We start from the raw sequence: 23,535 nt of genomic DNA, 5'->3' as shown, positions 1-23,535 counted from the left end.
ATTGCTTTAGAAAGGCTGCCACCTGGTGAGAGAAGTGAGGATTATCATAGAGTTCCCCGTGTGTGGTTTACTAAGAAACAATTTCTGGGTTTCTCTGGTAAGACATACCACCTACTGAGAGCTCCATCTTTACCACTGACAGGAGCACTGATAAGATACCTTATGTTGAATCTGACTATTGGTTCCCCAAGCTCAGGTTTGTCTACACCTGGGATGGTGAACCTCAGGCCTCGGGGCCAAATGTGGCCCCCAGGTCTCTCATTCTGGCCCCTGGAACTCTCCCCAGGCTACACCCCCTTTCAGCTCTGCTTTGCATCCGCCTTGAGTGTTATGACCTGTCTGGAGTGGGTCCTTGGACTCTGATGATGCTTCTGGCTTGCCTTGATGGAATTGGTTTCATGTATGCGATGTTTTCAACTGCTTTTATTTGTGTATAATGGTTTTTAATTATGCAGCTGTTTTAACACTTTTACATGTGACTGCTTTGTGTATGTTGCTTCATTGCAAATTACTTCAGGATGTCTCGTGGGAAGAGGTTCATAAATGCAGTAAATAATATTAATGTTAATATGCAGTAAATAATATTAATTAATGATGTATGGAAGTGAGAGCTGGACCATAAAGAAGGCTGATAACCGAAGAATTGATGCTTTTGAATTATGGTGTTGGAGGAGACTCTTGAGACTGCAAGAAGATCAAACCTATCCATTCTCATGGAAATCAGCCCTGAGTCCTCACTGGAAGGACAGATCCTGAAGCTGAGGCTCCAATACTTTGGCCACCTCATGAGAAGAGAAGACTCCCTGGAAAAGACCCTGATGTTGGGAAAGATGGAGGGCACAAGGAGAAGGGGACAACAGAGGATGATATGGTTGGACAGTGTTCTCGAGGCTACCAGCATGAGTTTGATCCAACTGCGGGAGGCAGTGGAAGACAGGAGTGCCTGGCGTGCTCTGGTCCATGAGGTTACGAAGAGTCGGACACGACTAAACAACAGCAACAAATAATATTAATATTAATGCTTCCAAAGAACCAGTGTGGAAGAACAATTTGGCAACTTTTTTTGTACCATCAATCTCACTCTCTTGCCTACTTTCAGCAGTTCTTACTCCTTGCGCCCTCCCTTTCTTTAGGCCAGCTTGGCGCCCTCCAGATTTTTTTGTACAACAAATGTGCTAGGTAAGGCTGATGGGAGTTGTCCCAAACATCTGGAGGGCACTAGGTTGGCAAAGGCTGCTCTAGGGTCTTCTACAACAATAACGGCTGCTGGATGCCCCTTTTTCCTGGTCATGCAATGCAAGCCCCTGTTTGTGTATTCAGATTTGGGAACATCGTGCAAAGCCTGTTATATAAACTCCCTTTCCATTGCCTCCTTTTCAGATAGAGCAAGTGAGCCAGTTGCTAGTGTTTGTAGAAGCTGCAGTAGAGTATCATAAGCAGTCTACAGAGATTCTAGAGGATCTGCAGAGCAAGCTACAAAACAGGTAAGAATAACTCTAGGTTACCTCTGCTTCATCTTAAAACCAGGAGTGGGGAGCCTTTTGTCCTCTGTATATTGTTGGACTACAACTCCCATCAGTCTTGACAGGGATGGAAGGGACGGTCCATTTCAGTTCTCTTGATTCCTCCTTTTCCCCATCTTCAATACAGTTCTTCACATTTCTGTGGCAATTTGAGATATTTAATCCTTCAAGAAAATTCTTTCCTTGCCACTTCCTCCTAATCAACACATTTATGTATGCCGCATTGCCTAATGTACACATTTTCCCAAGCCATTTCTCCTAAATGAATTTTTGTATGTTAGATTTACTAATATTCATTTTTATGCACACTTTCCCTAATACAGTCGTACTTTGCTTGTCAAACGCCTTGGTACTCAGATGTTCTGGCTCCTGAACGCCGCAAACCCGAAGTGAGTGTTCGGGTTTGCGAATGTTTTTTGGAAGCCAAATGTCTGACACGACTTCCACTGCTTCCGATTGAGTACAGGAAGCTCCTGCAGCCAATCGGAAGCCGCGCCTTGGTTTTTGAACCATTCTAGGAGATGAACAGACTCCCAGAATGGATTAAGTTTGACAACCAAGGTACCACTATATATGCCTTCTTGTGAGCGTTTTGGTAGGTGATTCAGATAACTGATATTTTCAAAGGGTGGTGGTGCTTCAGTTCCCATATTGCTTCAGAAAGTGCAAATCTGATAAATTTGGCTTTGGATGCAAACTAAATTGAATCCATCCCCCATCCCTAGTCTTGACTACTAGACCTGCTTATTGGGGCTGATGGGAGGTATATTCATCAACATCTGGCGAGCCAAAGATTCCCCACCCCTACTTTAAACACTGCCAGCTGTGGCTCTCTGCATCTTCCAGGGTCATAGAGTTTTGACCCTTGACTTCTCTGTTTGCAGGATAAACATAGCGTCAAGTCGTCCAAGACGTGAATTCAAGCCAAAGCCGGTGATAAGGACACCTCTTGAAATAAGCAACGGTCAGCAGCACAATGGGATTTCATTCAGTCCATCAATAAAAACCACAGGTGAGCATGCATTTGTGAAACTGGCAACCCTCAAAACTAAGTTCGGAGCTCTTCATGTGTAGCAGATGAAAACTCGCTAAATGAATATATCCTTCCCTTGACTTCATTCTGGGCTAAGGTATAAATTGCCTTCATTCCCGTTTCTAATGACCTACATAGACAGTCTGCCTGCAGTAACATTTATCTACTAAATTTGCTCCTTGTCCCCTTCCTGAAAATATGCCCCACATTATCACTTAGAAACCAACATTCTCTGGTTGTAGAGGCAGACCCACACAATACAGTGGTACCTCAGGTTACATACGCTTCAGGTTACAGACTCTGCCAACCCAGAAATAGTACCTCGTGTTAAGAACTTTGCTTCAGGATGAGAACAGAAATCGTGCTCCGGTGGCATGGCGGCAGCAGTGGGAGGCCCCATTAGCTAAAGTGGTACTTCAGGTTAAGAACGGACCTCTGGAACGAATTAAGTACGTAACCAGAGGTACCACTGTACATTTAAAGCAAATCCAACACACATGACTTTCCCCCCAGAGAACCCTGGGAACTTTAGTTTCTCCATCAAGGGGCCTCATTTCCCAGCACCCTTCACAAACTACTGCTCCCTGGATTCTTTGGGAGAGTCAACTTCTTTAAATATGTGTTGGATATGTTTAAAATGTATGGTGTAGATGTGCCCTTTCCTCCTTGCATTAAAGATCAGTTCTCTCTCCCCACCCACCGTGGGCTCCATTCGTCCAACCATTGTGCACCAATGGGGGAAGAGCTGTAATTCAGTGTTAAGGCACCTGTCTCAAATAGCAAAGGTCCTTGGTTCAATCCCTGTAATCTCCAGATATGTAAGAGCAGAATAGGATCAGACCAGTGGCCCATGTAGTCCAGCAGCCTGTTCATACAGTGGCCAACAACACGTCTCTGGCAGGATTCAAGCACAAGAGTTCTCTCCCCTCCTGTGTTTTCCAGCTACTGCTATTCAGAAGCATTGGTGCCTCTAACTGTAGAGGCAGATTGTAGCTTTCATGGCTAGAAGTCACCGTCAGTCCTCTACAATTGTGTTATTATCATCATCATCAGATCCCAGGGTGGTGTACAACATTAAAAACACATTACAGTGGTACCTCGGGTTAAGTACTTAATTCGTTCCGGAGGTCTGTTCTTAACCTGAAGCACCACTTTAGCTAATGGGGCCTCCTGCTGCCGCTGCACCGCCGGAGCACGATTTCTGTTCTTAACCTGAAGCACTATTTATGGGTTAGCGGAGTCTGTAACCTGTAGTGTATGTAACCTGAGGTACCACAGTACAGAATACCTAGTGCTATTTTTCTAGAAAAAGAGGTGCCGGAACTTGCCATGAAGTTCTTGTTCTCTTATACAGTCAAACCTCGGTTATCAACCGGCTCCATTTTCGAATGTTTTGGCTCCCGAACGCCAAAAACCTGGAAGTAAATGCTCTGGTTTTGGAACATTTTTCAGAACCCAAACGTCTGACACGGCTTCCGCTTGAGTGCAAGAAGCTCTTGCAACCAGTCAGAAGCCGTGCCTCGGTTGTCAAACATTTCAAAAGTCAAATGGTCTTCCGGAACAGATTCCGTTCAACAACGGAGGTTTGGCTGTAATGGCAACGGCGCACACCTGAGTTCCAGCTGGAAAGAAAGCCTTGAGAACATTGATAAAGACATAATAAAAAGCATACTGACAGACAGCCTAATAATAAAATAGTCACAACAGTCTTCCCACACTTTTTCTTTTTTCTTTTTTGGATATCCCGCTTTCTCACTACCCGAAGGAGTCTCAAAGTGGCTAACATTCTCCTTTCCCTTCCTCCCCCACAACAAACACTCTGTGAGGTGAGTGAGGCTGAGAGACTTCAGAGAAGTGTGACTGGCCCAAGGTCACCCAGCAGCTGCATGTGGAGGAGCGGGGAAGCGAACCCGGTTCACCAGATTACGAGTCTATCGCTCTTAACCACTACACCACACTGGCTCTCTTGTGGCCACCCTCCGAACCTCTCTGGGATGGAGGACATAGAGAAGGGCCTCAGATGACATGCAGAGGGTCTGGGTCGGTTCATATGGGGAGAGGTGATCCTTAAGGTATTGGGAGAGACTCCTGCCTGAAATCTAGCTGCCAGTTGGAGTAAAGAGTACAGTGGTGCCTCGCAAGACGAAATTAATTCGTTCCGCGAGTTGTGTCGTCTAGCGATTTTTTCGTCTTGCAGAGCACGGATTCGCTGGGTATTAACGGCTTTAAGAAAAAGGAAGCAAACTCGCAAGACGTTTTCGTCTTGCAAAGCAAGCCCATAGGGAAAAATCGTCTTGCGAAGCAACGCAAAAAACGAAAAACCCTTTCGTCTTGCAGGTTTTTTATCTTGCGAGGCATTCGTCTTGCGAGGTACCACTGTACTGAGTTAATTGAACTGATTTGGTATAAATCAGCTTCCTATATTGACTTGCTATGAACATAGGAAGTAGCCTTCTGCTGAGTCGGCATAATAATACTACAACAATGGGCTAATTTTGTTTTAGCTGGTCATGAATAATCTTGGGCAAAACCTACAGAACGTCAGGTTAAAAATTGCTCTCTCGTGTGACTCTGGGCAGGTTCTTCATCACACATGGACCAGCCTTGCTGCCAAGCTTTATTTGACTTTGAGCCAGAAAACGAAGGTGAGCTTGGATTTAAGGAAGGTGACGTCATCACGCTGACCAATCAGATCGATGAGAACTGGTTCGAAGGCATGTTGAATGGCGAATCGGGCTTCTTCCCCATCAATTACGTGGAGGTTGTGGTGCCGTTGCCTCAGTGAGCCTGCCATCCTCACGTCACAAATGCATTTCTGTGAGTGAAAATAAGTCTTTCCCTCCAAAGTGGCTTTTCATTTGTGTGGCATTCTATGAAAGCCTTGTTCTTTTGACCAACTTACTGACTTTTTTGTATGTGTCTTAAAAAAAAAAGTATTTATTTTGTATTCATGTAGTTTGTACATATATATATATATCGTATAAAAAAAATCCTCCCCTTTTGTTAAATAAACACACACAGATTTCCCTGACCTAATTCCTTGCTTTGTGCCTTGAAGATCTGTACGTTTACTGATAGATCAACTGTTGCTTCCCAAGTGCATTTACTTCCTCGCATGATGTCGGAAGACTTCCCTCTACCTGCAGTGAATTTACTCGTGGGCACAATTTTTGAAGCTGCTGTGAGTAAGAGCTAGTTCTCAGTGAGCTACCTTTGTTACATGCAACTTAACTGTGAAAAGCTAATGCCTGTTGTACTCTGTACCCGAACAAAAAAGCCAAGTCAATGTCACAGCTAAATTGATTCTCCATTGAGCAAATGTAATAAACACTGTTGTGGGAAATGCGAATTTACTGTGTCTTGGAACTTGTGGCGTTCTGGTACTAGTTGCCAATAATTTCTGAGGTCTATAATGCACATGTAACTGTACTTCAGTTTCCTAGGAGGGTACTGATGCTGTTAGGAAAAAGTTAAAACATACCGTATTTTTCGCTCTATAGGACACACCATGTTTTAGAGGGGGAGAACAAGAAAAAAAATATCTCCCCCTCTCTGCTCAGCACCCCTTCAGCGAAGCAGCAGGGGAAACGGAGCCCCTTCTATTTCTCCTCCCGCTTGGCTGAAGGGGCGCTGTGCAGCTCTCCCTCTCTGCTGAAGCCAGGAGTCTTGCTCTCCTGGCTTCAGCGAAAGGAACCTGAAGCCTGCGGAGTACAGTGGGAACTCGCGCTGCGCTCTGAAGGCTTCAGGCGGCTATCCCTGAAGCCTGGAGAGCGAGAGGGGTCGGTGCGCACCAACCCCTCTTGCTCTCCAGGCTTCAGCGAAAGCAACGCAAAGCAGTGGCGTAGCGTGGGTTGTCAGCACCCGGGGCAAGGGAAGTAATTTGCGCCCCCTAACCCATGGATTTGCGCCCCCTAACCCGTGGATTTGCGGCCCCTAACCCTAACCCCCAGATGTTGCGCCCAGTGCAGCTGCCCCCCCTGCACCCCCCACACTACGCCACTGACACAAAGCTTCCGGAGAGCGGAGGGAGCGTTGCTTTCACTGAAGCCAAGGAGCCTGCATTCGCTCCATAGGATGCACACACATTTCCCCTTAATTTTTAGAGGGGGAAAAGTGTGTCTTATAGAGCGAAAAATACGGTATTTTATGTGGGTTTTTACTTCAACTCACTTTATTTATGAAAAAGTGCTGGAAGAATAATATCCACTACTTCACTGTAGTTAATAAGGAAACTTCTTAGGGGAACTTACACTGAAATTAAATATATTGCAGAAACAGTGAGAACGGGTGGCCTTTGTGTTTACGTAAACTCAGCTCCTGTTTCATTGTGTATTATATTCATAATTGGCGTCTACTAATTGAGTTGGAGGCCATTTCCTACTTCAGTTTGTGTTGCAGGGCATATCAAGTTCAATTCATAGCTTTGATATCTACAACCCTCAGTCTTTTTGTAGTATAGCACAATATCTGTTAACGGATTGAGGTTGAATCCTGACAAGACAGAAGTACTGTTCTTGGGGGACAGGGGGCAGGCTAGTGTGGAGGACTCCCTGATCCTGAATGAGGTAACTGTACCCCTGAAGGATCAGGTGCGCAGCCTGGGAGTCATTTTGGACTCACAGCTGTCCATGGAGGTGCAGGTTAATTCTGTGTCCAAGGCAGCTGTCGACCAGCTCCACCTGGTACGCAGGCTGAGACCCTACCTGCCTGCAGACTGTCTTGCCAGAGTGGTGCATGCTCTAGTTATCTCCCGCTTGGACTACTGCAATGTGCTCTCCATGGGACTACCTTTGAAGGTGACTCGGAAACTGCAGTTAATCCAGAATGCAGCAGCTAGACTGGTGACTGGGAGTGGACACCAAGACCATATAACACCAAACCTGAAAGATCTTCATTGGCTCCCAGTACGTTTCAGAGCACAATTCAAAATGTTGGCACTGACCTTTAAAGCCCTAAACAGCCTCGGCCCAGTATACCTTAAGGAGCGTCTCCACCCTTATCGTTCAGCCTGGACACTGAGGTCCAGCGCCAAGGGCCTTCTGGCAGTTCCCTCCCTGCGAGAAGTGAGGTTACAGGGAACCAGGCAGAGGGCCTTCTTGGTGGTGGCGCCAGCCCGGTGGAATGCCCTCCCATTAGATGTCAAGGAAATAAATCACTATTTGACTTTTAGAAGACATCTGAAGGCAGCCCTGTTTAGTGAAGTTTTTAATGTTTAGTGTTTTATTGTATTTTTGACATTTTGTTGGGAGCCGCCCAGATGAGCCATTGAGAAATAACTCTAAAGGGAAGACAGAGGATTTAGTTAATTGAGAGAAGCGGTTGGGGGAGGGGGAGGGGGTACGCAGGGTGCAGGTAGGTGTAGGTAGCACCCCTGTTCATTTACATAAGATGTCCTTACACAGCCTAAATCAAATTTATTGTCCACAATTTAAGATATTACATATGTTAATATTTGATTCCAATATTTGTGTGTATGGGGACTCCCATCCCATACAAAGCAAATCTAAACATATTTGAGACTGCTCTTCATCTTACTGCTGACTTCAACAAGTCTGCTAACTCTTCTTCCCCAGGGAGTTGACACTACAGAGTTGGGAAGAAGTCAGTCTGATTACAGTGCAGTTAATAATTTGGCTTTTAATAATTTGCAGTTAATAATTTGTAAGGGAAATAAACTGAAACTGTGTCTTTTCACTTATTGTGATGAGCAAGATGGTATAGATAAATAATCCTTGGGACCCTGGGAACGAGCAGGAGGGCTACTCGCAGAGGGTACCTCTTTGCAGCTGACCCTCTGTCAGAGCTCAGGCAGTAGAGGAGGAAACCTGGAGGCACCACAAGGTACGTCAGTGAATTCCGTCCCCCTCCCTATAACTCTGGAATTGGGGGCGAAGAAGTACACCAACCCTAGCACTGCTATACTTAGAAGACTTCTCTTCTAACTGGCCTCAACTGGAACAAAACTAAAGGGGGGGATGCCCCTCCCAAAAACTTCTACCCTGCTAGGACAAGGACTTTGGGTTTGGTGGTTCCTCCACCCTGGGTTCCTCTGCCATTGCCCACTTTGGATTGTCCTGTCCCATTTAGGGAGTCTTCAGTTCAAGTAAGGCTCTACGCTGAACAGAGTCTCTTTCTGCAGGTTGTCACTTTCATATACGTAGAGCACCATTTTGGTTGCAGGAAGCTTCCACAGACGCTCACCATCTTCTCTCGGCTATATTATGAGGCAGGTCTGACTTTCATTTCGCTGGAGAGAGGGTGGGCAAGGAGGAGGGAAAGAGATGAACATGAAGCTAGGTCCAATTTGCTTGATAAAATGGGCCAGGAGATTAGATCTAAAAATGGCAGTTCTGCTGCGCATTCAGGCCCAGAAAACTATTTTGAGAATGCTGAGAGCTTCTCTCGCTAAGCTAGGTCAATGTTACAGCTAGGCTGGAGCCAAAGCAACAACCCTGGTTCTTCAATTATCTGTAAAGGTTTACAAGATTGCCATCCCAAAAAACAGCATCTATGTGGCATGTCAGGAGAAACAAGTGCACTGTGCAGTTAACCATTACTGTGCTTTGCATCGATTGACTATTTTAAAAAGCAGCAGCAACAGCTCAACTCAGCCAGATACGAATACAAGTATTTGGCATTTCTCAGTTTTGGAGTTCACGTAGGAAACCTGCCTGAGTAGGACGCTCCATTCCTTCTTCCCCAGCAGCCACCTCCATTTCTCCATCACCTTCTCCTCTATCTACATAAGTGAGTTTTCCTTCTGCCATTTGCTGCAAGGTAATTTGTTTACAGAATTCATTAGGCACACAATAACTATCATTCTCTGGACACAAGAATAAAACACCAGCAAGCATCTGTATGAAGACCACATTAAAGAATTGTAAAAAAAGGAAACGGAAAACTTACCAAGCTATGGAAAATAACCATAAAATGTCAGAGAAACACATTAATATTCTGTTTCTGCCACTTGTCTGAAGAACAAGAAATACTAAACGCTGCACACTGCTGTTTTGTGCTTCTACTGTATAAATTTTCAATGTAAATTTTAATTTTGTCAAGTGTACACTTCTTGCAATCTGCTCTGGGACCATTTGGCGAAGGGCTATGTACAAATAAACACACAGATTGTAAAAAAGAGAGCGAAAAGGTGTTTGCTTGATGCAGAAGGTAGAAGCCCTTCTCCATCAAACATGGCAAATCGTGCAAAACCAGAGATATATTTAAGCAGTTAAATAGTCATAGGCAACAAGGAATTGCAGACAGACGAGTACATGGGATTCTAGGCTAGTGTTCCATTCCTCCTCTGCACCCAGGACAGAAATGCAGGACGGTGCCGCTGGAGGAACCAAGTTGTGTATCTCCTCTGCCAGCCAACAGTAGATTTGGGGGGGGGGGGACCCTGGCTACTAACTTGTGGGCTTATTTACAAGGCTGATAATAAAACTCAAGAACTTACGTTTCCAGCAGAGTCAAAAAGTACAATCCTAAAGCTGTCTCCACCTCTCATTGACTTGGGGGATTTCCAGACAAGCATACCAGGAGCTGGGCTTGAACTTTCTGTCGCACCCCAGATCTTCAAAGAAAAAAGAAGATGATCTTCGTATTTGAATGGTTAAAGAGCACCTTTGCACAGGAAATTGTCCAATGCTTCCCCACCCACCAGTCAGATTCATTGCAACATCAACCCTGGGATGAGATTTCTGTAAGTTCTCTACAAACTTGGCTGTGCAAGTGATATCATTGGAAGCACCAGCCTGTAACAAAAGGCAATTGTGGGGGAAAGTCTGTGGCATCGAATGCCAGGCAGATATAATGGCATTCTGACAATAGTGATTACAACAACATGACTGGATCAGCAACTATGTTCAAACTTCTTTTTTGGCAAGTTTTATTAATTTTCAATTACATATATCCAATATAAGTCACATTCTAACATTACCAAATTACAACTACAATTCAAAAATAAACCAATTGATAAACCAATTATACTTTTTAGGTGGCCTCCTGCATGCTAGATTTCAAGGTAAAATAAATTCATTTAATTTTGCTTCCAACATCTTGTTTAATCCAATTACATTTCAATCTTAATCATAATCCCTTATACAACAGCTACAATGTTTTAAACTTCCATTCGTATTAGCACATTGAATAATTTGTATTTCTGCAAGAAAAGTTCTATATCCTTTTTAGTTCCTGTGTGTGATACTTATTTTGTATTTATAGTTATTTCTTTTAGCAACTATGTTCGAACTTAACCGTGCATTGATATGGAACCAAACCACAGATCCACGCTATTATAGTATAGATGTAGTCTTAATTTGTAGTTATTTAAGAAAATGTATATTTTACTTTTTTGTACTAAAACCTCAAGCTATGTTGATCAAGTGGAATGGGGAAGACTGTTACAACAGGAATTCAATTTTACCTTTGTGGAAGCAAGTGTAAACACCATCATTGTTCCCCCAAAGGGAAAGGATAGTACTTGAAATTTATATACATCTAGTCCCAATGAACTCGCTGTCGGAATTATGATGAAGATATGGATAGGTGTCTCCAACTGGAGCCACTATTTGCATGCACCAGAACTGGATCAGGACCATAGAAATTAAAACAACTGGGTTTTGTGGTTTTCAATATCCATCTCTAATGGATCAGCAGGCATTGAATGAATATATAACCAAACTATCAACAAAAACATTTAATGCCTATGGAGTTAGAAGTCCAGGTGGATTCCCTCCCTCCTCTAGGAATTTGGTTCTGGGAGGGGTATCACCCAATATTGGCTCCCAAAACTTAAGGCTGGCAGAAGGAATTTAAAACAGTTTTTCCGAGCCTGCTTCCCACCATATTACTTAGAAAAGCTTCACCTGTTGTCCCTTGTCGGCCATCTTTCAACTGCCTCCAGTCCCAGAACTTCTCCATGAGACCACCTCCCTTGCTTCTTTCAAATCCCTCCCTCTTTATAAGCCCCATAGGCCAAAGATCTGTCAGACCTGTTCTTCAGAAAAATGCCATGTACATAATGCCAGTGGCACAGTACAATGTTGTTTTAAGCAAGTCCAAAACACTGTAGAGTATAAAGGTAAAGGTAAAGGTACCGCTGACCATTAGGTCCAGTCATGACCGACTCTGGGGTTGCAGCGCTCATCTCGCTCTATGGGCTGAGGGAGCCGGTGTTTGTCCGCAGACAGCTTCCAGGTCATGTGCCCAGCATGACTAAGCCGCTTCTGGTGAACCAGAGCCATGCACAGAAACGCCGTTTAGCTTCCCACCGGAGCGGTACCTATTTATCTACTTGCACTGGTGTGCTTTCGAACTGCTAGGTTGGCAGGAGCAGGGACCAAGCAACGGGAGCTCACCCCGTCGCGGGGATTCGAACCGCCGATCTTCTGATCAGCAAGTCCTAGGCTCTGTGGTTTAACCCACAGCGCCACCCGCGTCCCACTGTAGAGTAGACAAACCGGTATTTTATCCCTCTAGGTTACTTAGCCAGTTTCGGGGTCTTTATTAGGTGGTGTGTTTGATATTTTTACAAGGGTAAGCAAAGTAAAACACTGACATTTTAAAGTTTAGAGGGGAAGAAGAGAAGATTTTCACTCACTGTCAGTACTTGACCAGGCCCAAGGGTACATCGAGCAGGAAACTCGTACATTATTTCAGACTGGTTTCCATGCTGCCTTCTTGCGGTGCACCCACTTAGTGACTGCTCCTACAAGGGAAGCAGTGCTTAACAGTTTTAGACTGCTGGTTTTGAGCAACTTTTTGCCTTTTAAGAGCCTCCAGTCTCATTATTTTCTGGGAGGAGTTCAAGCGTAGACTGGGATATTGAGGTTTGTGCAATTAAAGCGTCCTGAGGAAGCTTATCTATCGAAACCTCCCTTTTCTCTCGGGAACCTTGGAAACTGCAAATAAATGTTAGGAAGAGGCTGTTTGTAGGATGGGACCATCAAGTATGATGCTTAATCATAGGCTTAGGACCCTCATACCTACAGGACCGCCTCTCCTGGTATGCCCCTCGGAGGACCTTAAGGGTCCATAAATTGCAACACCCTAGAGGTCCCGGGCCCTAAGGAAGTTAGATTAGCCTCAACCAGAGCCAGGGCCTTTTTAACACTGGCTCCGGCCTGGTGGAACGCTCTGTCTCATGAGACCAGGGATCTGATTTCTTCCCGCAGGGCCTGTAAGACAGAGTTGTTCCACCTGGTCTTTGGATTAGAATCGGTTTGATTCCCTCCCCTCTCTTTCATTTTCCTTTCTCCTCCTATGAAGAGACAGTATCCTAATGTTTTAATGTTGTATCTTAATCTTTTAAATTGTATTTTAATCAACTTGTTTTTATTATTGGTTGTTAGCCGCCCTGAGCCCGGTCTTGGCTGGGGAGGGCGGGGTATAAATTATTATTATTATTATTATTATTATTATTATTATTATTATTATTATTATTATTATTATTTCCTGGGCAACTTCTATTCCACCCACCCCCAGGGGGATTCCAGATCCATGCTCACATCAAGCACAGTAGTACCTCGGGTTAAGTACTTAATTCGTTCCGGAGGTCCGTTCTTAACCTGAAGCACCACTTTAGCTAATGGGGCCTCCTGCTGCCGCCGCGCCGCCAGAGCACGATTTCTGTTCTCATCCTGAAGCAAAGTTCTTAACCTCAGGTAATCTTTCTGGGCTAGCAGAGTCTGTAACCTGAAGCGTCTGTAACTCGAGGCACCACTGTACTAGTCTAAAACCAGGTGAACGGTGGGGTAGGCGAGAGAAAATAAAAGTGGCTAGGAAGTTACTGGTGGGAAATGAAGAGGCAGATCGGTGGTGAGGAGGGTCAAGCCGAGGGTCAGCCCAGAACTGCTTTGTAAAGAAATGGCACCCAGTTTTGGGGGGACACAAATTTGCCAGCTACACTAACCATGCATTCATCCCAAGGAGTTAAATCATGTAAAAAATACCTGATCAGAACTGTTTCTGATTTTGACAAATTGTCCTTCTTTGTCAATATGTTCTATGGAAATACTTCCTGAAGATGATGCATGCTGGACCGTTTTGAAGCAAACGCTGTGGACTTGGCGTTCTGAAAGTGCCCGCTTCCTCCTTCTCCTTCGCGGGAGGACGGGGCTGCCCAGACTGGTGCTTGCCAGTGTTCCAACACTTTCCGAGCCGGGCCTGGGCACTCTTAACCTGCAAAACAAAGTCACCTTTCAAATTAGGCAGCCGCTGATGGCAGAACACCCTGTCTCAATCTCTTTGGTCTTGACATTGGGCCATTCCCGTGGTGTCTAGTGATGTATGGATGTGAGAGCTGGACCATAAAGAAGGCTAATCATCGAACAATTGATGCTTTTGAATTATGGTGCTGAAGGAGACTCTTGAGAGTCCCATGGACTGCAAGAAGATCAAACCTATCCATTCTGAAGGAAGTCAGCCTGGAGTGCTCACTGGAAGGACAGATCGTGAAGCTGAGGCTCCAATACTTTGGCCACCTCATGAGAGGAAAAGACTCCCTGGAAAAGACCCTGATGTTGGGAAAGATTGAGGACACAAGAAGAAGGGGACAACAGAGGACTAGATGGTTGGACAGTGTTCTCGAAGCTACCAGCATGAGTTTGACCAAACTGCGGGAGGCAGTGGAAGACAGGAGGGCCTGGCATGCTCTGGTCCATGGGGTCACAAAGAGTTGGACATGACTAAACAACAACAACACCATGCGTCATGAAGTCAAATCTGTGTTGTTCAAGAGGTAGCGGGGAGGTCGCTACGGATGACGCTTACACATAACCTTTGGCACAAGGCTGCCCTGTCTGCAAAGTGGCATCTCCCCTGTAAGGTTAGTGATACTCCCCTGTGCTGTGAGATCATCACATTGTGCATTTTCTCCGGTCTCACATAACAGGCTGCTGCAGGATCGGAAGGGCAAGTAAGGAGGACACCAATACAGAGGACTTGGTGAGTTGCTTTTGTATCTTGCCCTTCTGCCAGGGAGCTCTGAGTGGCATTTTCACAGCCCAACGTTCCTGCAAGGCAGCTCAGCCAGAAAATCATTTACTTTGCTAGGAAGCAGAGGCAAAGCTCTGCAAGGTGGTTAATGATCAAATCCATTATTTGCATCTTTGCTAAACGTCTTGTTTTAAAGTCCCCGACAAAGCATGATAGTCAAGAAAGGTCTTTCTGGTCTAACTTGGCTCCTGAACCAAACTCCCCACGGTGGCAATCAAGGTGCCTGTGGGAAGCTCGCAAGCGGGAACTGATTGCAATAGGCCTTTCGCGCTGGTGTTCCCCAGCAACTGGTTTTTAGAGGGACATGGCCTCCGATACTGGAGATAATATATACCATATTTTTCACTCTATAAGACACACTTTTCCCCTCCAAAAAAAGTAAGGGGAAATGTGTGTGCGTCTTATGGAACGAATGCAGGCTGCGCAGCTATCGCTGAAGCCAGGAGAACAAGAGGGATCGGTGTGCACCGATCGCTTTTGCCCCCCATGGCTTCAGCAATAGCTGCGCTCCCCCTGCCCTGAAGAGGCTTGGCATGGCTATCCCAGAAGCCAGAACAACAAGAGGGATAGTGAAAAGAGCATGAAATCCACTCTTGACTCCGAGACTGCACCACAGTTGCTTTCAACCATGTGAGTTGGCCAATTGGTGTTAAAGAAGGATAGAATTTTTTTTATGTACGCCACAACAGCAGCAAGAATTCTCATTGCAAAGTATTGGAAGACAAGATCTACCCACTTTGGAAGAATGGCAGATGAAAGTGATGGACTATATGGAATTGGCGGAAATGAGTGGCAGAATCCGAGACCAGGGCGAAGAGTTGGTGGAAGAAGATTGGAAGAAATTTAAAGACTATCTACAGAAACATTGTAAAATTAATGAGTGTTAAAATGATGTTGGAATGAAATGAAGCGGCTTTAGTAATAATGTTAGTAATAATGTTAAAAAGGAATATGTAAAAACAGATTGATAATAGATGAAAAAATAAGGCTATAATATGTTAAGATAAAGAAATAAGATAAAAACAAAGAGGGAAAGGATTTGCTGAATTAACCATTAGAACTGGAATACAAAAAAGGGAGGTGTGAGGAGGTCAGGAAACAAGTAAATGAAAAGTAAGTCATGGAAAGAGGGATTTATTTTTAATTGTCTTCATTTGTTCTGTATTTTGTATTTTTGGTTTTCTTTTTATTTCCTTTTTATTTTTATTTTCTGAAATTTTAATAAATATCATTTAAAAAGGAGGAGAAAAAGACATGGGCAAAGGGCTCTTTTAACCCCCTCCTCCCCAATGCGAAAACCAGCTACCTTTTGAATAGCCCCATCACTTACTATGGACATCAGCTGCTCATTCCAGCTTGCTTGTGGTTTTGGGAGCAGGCACATTAGAGGGTATTAAAGTGTGGCTGAAATGTACAGTAAAAGGTGCAGAAAAGCTCCTCTTGCTATTCATACTGGGCAGGAGGGAGTTAAAGAGCCCTTTCCCCATGAGAGCCAATACTGGTAAGAAGTTCAGCTCCTGTTCTATTAAAAAAAAAAAAAGAAACCTCCTTTCAAGAACAGAATTCTGTCACCAAGCTCACCATGCTTCCTCTCCTTCTAGCATTGCCCGGTATGCACCGATCTCCAGGTCCAGACACATCTTCATTTCCAACAGTTTCACATGCTCCTCCAGCTGTGCCTGCATACGCTGATGCATTCTGTCCATCTCCCTGTCCTTCTCAGCTACGCATCTCTTCGATGAGCCTTGTTCCTGGAGAATGGTGTTCTCCAACGCGCCAATTCTGGCCTCCAAATCTCCATTCCTGGCTTCCAACGTAACAACCTTAGATTTCACAGAAAGGTTTTGCTGTTAGGCACAGCGGAACAGAGCCATACTAGCAGAGACCTCTATTTCCCAAAGACCTTTGAAGAGCCTCTTCCCTCTCCAGGTAGGCATCATTTTACCTGGTTTCCAGCACCTCTTTTACCTGTGACATCAGAGAATCAACTCTCAGTTTTGCTTCTCTGAGCTCCTCCTCAGCAGCTTTGGTGATATCACTGCTCCTTGCTGCAGAACGCTGAATGTTTTCCATCTGTGAAAATAGTATTGGGTTAAAAAAGAAAAGAAAAAGCTAAGCAGGACTGCACATTTGAATTTGAACGTGTTTCTGTGCGCACACACATGAATAACAGTTCAATTTAACACAGGTTTGCCACCCTATGCTCCTTCGGGAGGAATAATGGGATCTGCTATATTTATTGGGACACGGGTGGTGCTGTGAGTTAAACCACTGAGCCTAGGACTTGCCGATCAGAAGGTCAGCGGTTCGAATCCCTGCGACGGGGTGAGCTCCTGTTGCTCGGTCCCTGCTCCTGCCAACCTAGCAGTTCGAAAGCACCTCAAAGTGTAAGTACATAAATAGGTACCGCTCCGGCGGGAAGGTAAACGGCAGTTCCGTGCGCTGCTCTGGTTCGCCAGAAGCGGCTTAGTCCTGCTGGCCACATGACCCACAAGCTGTATGCCAGCTCCCTTGTCCAATAAAGCTAAATGAGCGCCGCAACCTCAGAGTCAGTCATGACTGGACCTAATGGTCAGAGGTCCCTTTACCTACTATATTGTATTGTATTGTATTTATTATTGTTAGACAATTCTAGGCCTTATTCCTTCCAATTCAGATGACTTTTATTATTATTTATTAAATTTCATACTGCCCTGTTCCTGCAAGTCTCAGGGCAGTTACAACATAAAAACACAACATAAAAAGACAAAATACGTAATAAAAACAAAAACAACTCAGTAACGCCCCCCTTCCCCAACACATTTTAGGCAGCATGTTCTACAATATTGTTCCAGGTGTTGACCTTAAGGTGAAGGTTAGGCAATACGTAAATTAGTATTAAAAATAAATGCTTCTGGCTGTGACTGGTGTGTGCAGGAGAATTATCCAAGGGGGTCAAGAGGAGGACACAATGGCAAGGTAACATGCTGAGCTGGGGAAACTGAGACAAACAGGGTTTCACCAAAATACAGCATCCCCTTAGAAACAGGCTGGGGAAAGGTATCTTAGCATATACCGTATTTTTTGCTCTATAAGACTCACTTTGTCCCTCCTAAAAAGTAAGGGGAAATGTGTGTGCGTCTTATGGAGCGAATGCAGGGTGCACAGCTGTCCCAGAAGCCAGAACAGCAAGAAGGATCGCTGCTTTCGCTGCACAGCGATCCCTCTTGCTGTTCTGGCTTCTGGGATTCAGAATATTTTTTTTCTTGTTTTCCTCCTCCAAAAACTAGGTGCGTCTTACGGTGTGGTGCATCTTATAGAGCAAAAAAGACAGTAATTAACGAAGCAAGCTATGCACATCCAGTCCGAATTAATTCCCACTGAATCCACTGAGAGGAGCCAACATGCCTTTGTCCCACCAGCTCTTAGAAGACCAGTGATTTTCCTTTGCGTTCCCCTTCCACCATTTGGAAGACATCCTGTTAGCATAAGGTAGCAAGTGAAAACCCAGCCTCTAATTGTGCCACTCCTATTTGGGACCTGCCCATAGGAAACAAGAAGAGATCAGGTCTCTACTAAGAACGATGGGACAGCAAGACATCCCATTCCAATCAGCAGTATAGACAGACAAACCACTCACTTTGGCACTGAAGTTTTGCTGCACCTGATCTTTATAGGTGCAAATCTGTTGTTCGTGTTTCTGTCTGAACTCTCTGAAAGCATTCAACAGCTTACTCTCCAATTCCTGGTGATGGTGAGACTCGATTTCTCGAATCCTGCTCTCGTAGATCTGCTTCTTGTTCTTTAGCTCCTAGGAAGAGAAGTGAAATACAGACGGGAGGAAGAATTTGAGAGGCTCCGCATTAAAAACAAAGGTATGTTTCAGCTTGAGCAGACAAGCAAATTAGAGTACCAGTACTGTACTGCCCTGCAATAAAGAACATGCAACATTTATTTACGGTTAAACTGTGGCCTGAAATGGATCATCCATGGCGCATTAGTAAAGGTAAAGGGGCCTCTGACCATTAGGTCCAGTCGTGACCGACTCTGGGGTTGCATAGCTCATCTCGCTTTAGTGGCCGAGGGAGCCGGCGTACAGCTTCCGGGTCATGTGGCCAGCATGACTAAGCCACTTCTGGTGAACCAGAGCAGCACACGGAAATGCCGTTTACCTTCCCGCCAGAGCGGTACCTATTTACAGTGGTGCCTCACAAGACGAAATTAATTCGTTCCGCAAGTCTCTTCGTCTTGCGAGTTTTTCGTCTTGCGATGCACGGTTTTCCATAGGAATGCATTGAAAATCAATTAATGCGTTCCTATGGAAACCGCCTTCCCCCGACCTCTTCTCGCGGGCGGCATTTTAAAATCGCCCGGGACAGCGGAGGACTTCTCCACTGTCCGGGGCGATTTAAAAGCCCCTGGGAAGGCAGGCAGGGGGGACAAAGACTTTTGCCCCCCCCCGCCCGCCTTCAGAAGAGGTCCAGGACAGGCTTCGCGGACCTCTCCGCAAGCAGCGGGAGCGCTCCTTGCGGAGAGTTGCCAGCGCGCCCAGGCTTCGCGGCCCGCCGCCCGGCTTCGGGACATCGTTCCGAAGCCAGGCGGCGGGGGGAGGCTTTCCCTGCTATCCCAGACCGCTTTTAAAATGCTGGCGGTGGGGAGCAAAGCCTTTCGCCCCCGCCGGCCTTCCTTGACCTCTTCTGAAGTCCGGAGGGGGGGGAAAGGCTTTGCTCCCCACCGCCAGCATTTTAAAAAAGGTCCCCGAGATTTCCCTATGGGCTTTCGTCTTGCGATGCAAGCCCATAGGGAAAATCGTCTAGCGAAGCGTCGCAAAAACCGAAAAACCCTTTCGTCTTGCGGGTTTTTCGTCTTGCGAGGCATTCGTCTTGCGGGCACCACTGTATCTACTTGCACTTTGATGTGCTTTCAAACTGCTAGGTTGGCAGGAGCTGGGACAGAGCAACGGGAGCTCACCCCGTCGCAGGGATTTGAACCGCCGACCTTCTGATTGGCAAGTCCTAGGCTCTGTGGTTTAGCCCATAGCGCCACCCGCGTCCCTCCATGGCGCATTAAGAGCAATTAAAAGAGGCACACAGTAACTTTAGATGCAATCAACATTGGAGCCTCCATGGTTTGCTCCTTGTATTTCTCTTTTCTTCTGCAAATGCAACTGTCTCCCATGGGCACAAATGAATGGAATACAACACACTACGTCAGTTTGCATGTAGACCATGGCTTAACAGAACCATGGGCTCCCAGAGACAAGATTGTGCCCACTTTGTTTCTCCTCTGGTCCTGATAAACTGCTGCCACCTAAGCCATGGTTTGTCTTAGCATGTCATCCAAACCCGGGTTTGTGGCTTATTTCTCTAGAGTTACTGATCATTGCTTATTAGAGAGCAACAAACCATGAACCCTGGTTCAGATACAACAGGAAGCCAATGCTCTTTGGTTTGTTTATCCCATTCATGCTAGGAGAGGAGCAAAATAGGAACAATAAAACACAGTAACACAGGGTTATCATCATTTTTGGCCCTCCCCTAATGGAGTTGCAAAAATTAAACTATTTCACCAAGTTGTTGACCTTAATTTTAGTGTTTTAAATTAAACGGCAGCTGGAATTAAGGAAGTCTAAGACTGCAGAAGTACGTACGTCTTCATGGATGTTCTTTAGAAATGTTACTTGTTTCTTCAGGGTTTCCATTTGGTTTTCTCTATCCGTTCTATTCAACATCTCATTTTGAAGATGGCTTTTGGAATCATTCACCATTACCTTGAGCTAGGAAAGGAGAAAGTTAGCAAATGCTTTGTGCTACCCTTACATACTTCCAAGACTCCTGTTCAGCTACAGTGTTTAATAAGCCCAAAAGGAGAACCTTGGGAAGCCAACATGTTTTAACAGAACTCAAAATCAATCTTCTCATACTCCCTTCCCTTTTCCTCATGTTCATTTAGATTACAAGCCTGCAATTGGGGTTATGTTACTCTTATTATCTGCAGGTTTGATATTGTGCAATGTCGTTGTTCTTAGGCATATAACATACTATTGTTCACGAAGCTCCTATCAGTTGTGGAAGGGACATCAGGTGAGTGCGACTGCAGTGGCCAGACAGCACAAGGAGCCCTTAAATATCACAAGGCTCCATAAGCCCCCAGTGACCTTCCAAAACCAGGTAAGCCCTGCTGCCCCTGGAACTTCTCACCTCTCAAAATACACCCCAAAATAACAGAACATTTTACTTGTGACCTGAATATCTATTAACAACCTTCGTCATTTCAGCAGGACAGTTTAGATTTTACAGAACAAACCCTTACAGAGCTGATTTCATGCTCTGACTCTTGAAGATGGTTCTGCAGGCTTTGCTGTCTACTCAAGGATGTCGTCAATTCAGCCTCCTTGCAGTGGAGCTGAGCATCAAGGTCCTTCACACGAGCGACTGCCAGGCTTAAATCATTCTCCTTTTTAGAATTCCTGAGAACAAGCAGGTTGCACGTGTAAACAGGAGGCTTTGCATCTCAACAGGTATGGCTTTTAGCATTTTTGAATCAAATTTAGACATCACAAGCTCTGTCGCTAAGAGGGAGAGTGAAAGATGGACAGCCACCTGACCTAGTTGAGATTCCTGCATTGCAGGGGGTTGGACTAGATGACCCTGGGACCCCTTTCCAACTCTACCATTCTATGGGTCAATATGCCCCAGCCTTCATCCTATAATAGTTCAGAGCAAGAAAATGAGACCACACAATAAAAGCACAAATCCATGGGCATAGAGAGAATTTATTTTAGGGGGCAGGCAGGTAGCCACCACCTGACATTATCCTCTGTCTGGCTCTGTCTAGCAGATTCAGAATGAGATGTCTCAACACCGGTCCTGAAAAACCTACATTGGCTTCCAGTACATTTCCGAGCACAATTCAAAGTGTTGGCGCTGACCTTTAAAGCCCTAAACAGCCTTGGCTCAGTATACCTGAAGGATCGTTTCCACCCCATCACTCAGCCAGGACACTGAGGTCCAGCTCAAAGGGCCTTCTGGCAATTCCCTCCCTGCGAGAAGAGAAGTTACAGGGAACCAGGCAGACGGCCTTCTCGGTAGTGGCGCCCGCCATGTGGAATGCCCTCCCATCAGATATCAAGGAAATAAAAACTCTCTGACTTTTAGAAGACATCTGAAGGCAGCCCTGTTTAGGGATGCTTTTAATGTTTGGTGTTTTTAATATTCTATCCGTGGGCTGTTAGGCTGCTGAATGGAAAATACAGTGGTGCCTCGGGTTACAGAGACTTCAGGTTACAGACTCCGCTAACCCAGAAATAGCACCTCGGGTTAAGAACTTTGCTTCAGGATGAGAACAGAAATCGTGCTCCGGCGGCGCAGTGGCAGTGGGAGGCCCCATTAGCTAAAGTGGTGCTTCAGGTTAAGAACAGTTTCAGGTTAAGAACGGACCCTCAGAACGAATTAAGTTCCACAAGGTACCACTGTAATATAGCGCAACTGACTTTTGGGGTTGGTGTGTTGTGAGACAAGCACACAGAGTGCAATGAGATTGTTTGTGGGGTGGGGAGGGAGGCTCAGTTAATTTCATTGTACACAGGTTGTACATTGACAATAAAGGTATTATTATTATTAGCTCCCAAGTGTGGCTGGGGAAACCCAGCCAGATTGGGGGGGGGGTTATAAATAATAAATTATTTATTATTACTATTATTACAATATCTACCTTTAGTTAAGTATTTTTATTTAATTACATTGGTACCTTGGGTAACAGATGCTTCAGTTTACAGACTCCACTAACCCAGAAATAGTACCTCGGGTTAAGAACTTTGCTTTAGGATGAGAACAGAAATTTTGCCCTGGCAGCGCGGCAGCAGCAGGAGGCCCCATTAGCTAAAGTGGTGCTTCAGGTTAAGAACAGTTTCAGGTTAAGAAGGGACCTCCGGAATGAATTAAGTACTTAACCCGAGGTACCACTGTACTTGATTTAGGAGGGGGGCAACTGCCCCCTCACCGACTCCACCCATGAACCCCTTTAACTTCAGAAAACTGGAAATCTATGGACTAAGAAGAGCCATTGCTTTAAGAAGAAAAGAGAGCGAGATCCGGGAAGAAGGAAGGCACTAGGGACACTCACCTGGTGAGCAGCCGCCTGTGCTCTTCCAGCAGGGTCTCCAGCTCGACCTGGAGACCGGCGCGCTGCCGGACTTGCCCGTGGAGCTCCTCGCGCACCGCGGCCAGCTCCCTCTCGTAGGCCCTCCGCAAGACGTCCACCTCGCGGCGTCTGCCCTCCTCGGATGCGGACAGGCGGAGCTGCAGCGCCGTCTTGGTGGCTTCCAGGCCGCGGACGCGTTGGATGTAGGCGGCTAGGCGGTCATTCAGCTGGCGCAGCTCCTGCTGCAGGCTGCTCCGCGGGCAGGGCAGGAGCGGGGAAGAGAAGCTGTCGCAGCCCAGGCCGCTGTCCGGCGAAGCCATCGGAGCTGCAGGGACCACCACCCCGCCGCGCACTCTTGCAAGCGGCGGCCGACACCCCCCCCCTCCCTCGCCTTGCGTTAAGCAGAGGAAAAAGAATTGGGCCAAGTGTATATATATGCGCTGCCGCGCTTTGCAGGAAGGGCGTGGGGTAAATATGTTGGGACTCATTCTGCAAAGAAACAGCAAAGCTGATTTTAACTTTAAGACGTGTTTCTGTGAGTTCTGGGTGTCCTTTTCTAGGCTGATTAGGTACAGCTGGTGATGACGACAAAAGGAGGAGATGTTGCAGTTTGAATTTGCCTGCAGAGAGAGGGGACGCCCAAAGCTTTGTGTTTGTTGTTTTTGTATAGCTGTAATAAAACCTTTGTTTGAGTGTTTTGCACCGGTCTCGTGGTTCTGTCGTCTGCCACCAGAAGAAAAAACCATGGCTATCAACTTTCAGATTTGAAAATAACGGATCAGCAGCCTCGAAAATAAGGGATAGCTTAGCTGTCAACTGTTAGATATCCCGCAATCAGTCTACGGGATATCTAACAATCCG

The 23,535-nt window shown here is 45.6% G+C and overlaps 2 protein-coding genes across 3 annotated transcripts in view; one reads left to right on the top strand and one right to left on the bottom strand.

Annotated features, from left to right (window-relative positions):
* Nucleotides 1–5,905, top strand: part of SH3GL3 (SH3 domain containing GRB2 like 3, endophilin A3) — a 42,185-nt gene extending 36,280 nt beyond the window's left edge. For both annotated transcript variants that reach the window (XM_081888694.1, XM_081888695.1), the window contains 3 exons: nucleotides 1,381–1,484; nucleotides 2,408–2,535; nucleotides 5,136–5,905. In XM_081888694.1, coding sequence (XP_081744820.1) covers nucleotides 1,381–1,484; nucleotides 2,408–2,535; nucleotides 5,136–5,341 — 438 coding nt within the window. In that variant the 3' untranslated portion in view covers nucleotides 5,342–5,905. The remainder of the gene's footprint in view (nucleotides 1–1,380; nucleotides 1,485–2,407; nucleotides 2,536–5,135) is intronic.
* A 2,959-nt stretch (nucleotides 5,906–8,864) lies between these two features.
* On the bottom strand, nucleotides 8,865–23,508 carry LOC309356929 (lamin-B3-like). Its single transcript, XM_081888843.1, has 10 exons — nucleotides 22,657–23,508; nucleotides 20,845–21,001; nucleotides 20,183–20,308; nucleotides 18,173–18,343; nucleotides 16,522–16,626; nucleotides 16,135–16,376; nucleotides 13,509–13,737; nucleotides 12,158–12,265; nucleotides 10,013–10,129; nucleotides 8,865–9,326 (listed from the first exon to the last, which is right to left on the bottom strand). The coding sequence occupies exons 1-10, from the start codon at nucleotides 23,418–23,420 to the stop codon at nucleotides 9,198–9,200; spliced, it is 2,148 nt and encodes a 715-aa protein (XP_081744969.1). The 5' UTR covers nucleotides 23,421–23,508; the 3' UTR covers nucleotides 8,865–9,197.
* Nucleotides 23,509–23,535: the final 27 nt, after the last annotated feature.

The sequence above is a fragment of the Podarcis melisellensis genome (assembly GCF_964234715.1).
Source record: "Podarcis melisellensis genome assembly, chromosome: 14".
Taxonomy (NCBI): Eukaryota; Metazoa; Chordata; class Lepidosauria; order Squamata; family Lacertidae; genus Podarcis; species Podarcis melisellensis.
The sequence above is the reverse complement of the archived record's forward strand: the minus strand, read 5'-3'. Positions and strand labels throughout refer to the sequence as shown.

Excerpts from the sequence above, each read along its gene's own strand:
- LOC309356929 (XM_081888843.1), bottom strand. The coding sequence starts at position 23,420 with ATGGTTTTTTCTTCTGGTGGCAGACGACAGAACCACGAGACCGGTGCA. Across the intron at positions 18,344-20,182 it reads TAAAGAACATCCATGAAGAC|GAGCTAAAGAACAAGAAGCA; the intron begins GTACGTACTTCT and ends TTCTCTTCCTAG. Across the intron at positions 16,627-18,172 it reads AGCAAAACTTCAGTGCCAAA|ATGGAAAACATTCAGCGTTC; the intron begins GTGAGTGGTTTG and ends CTATTTTCACAG.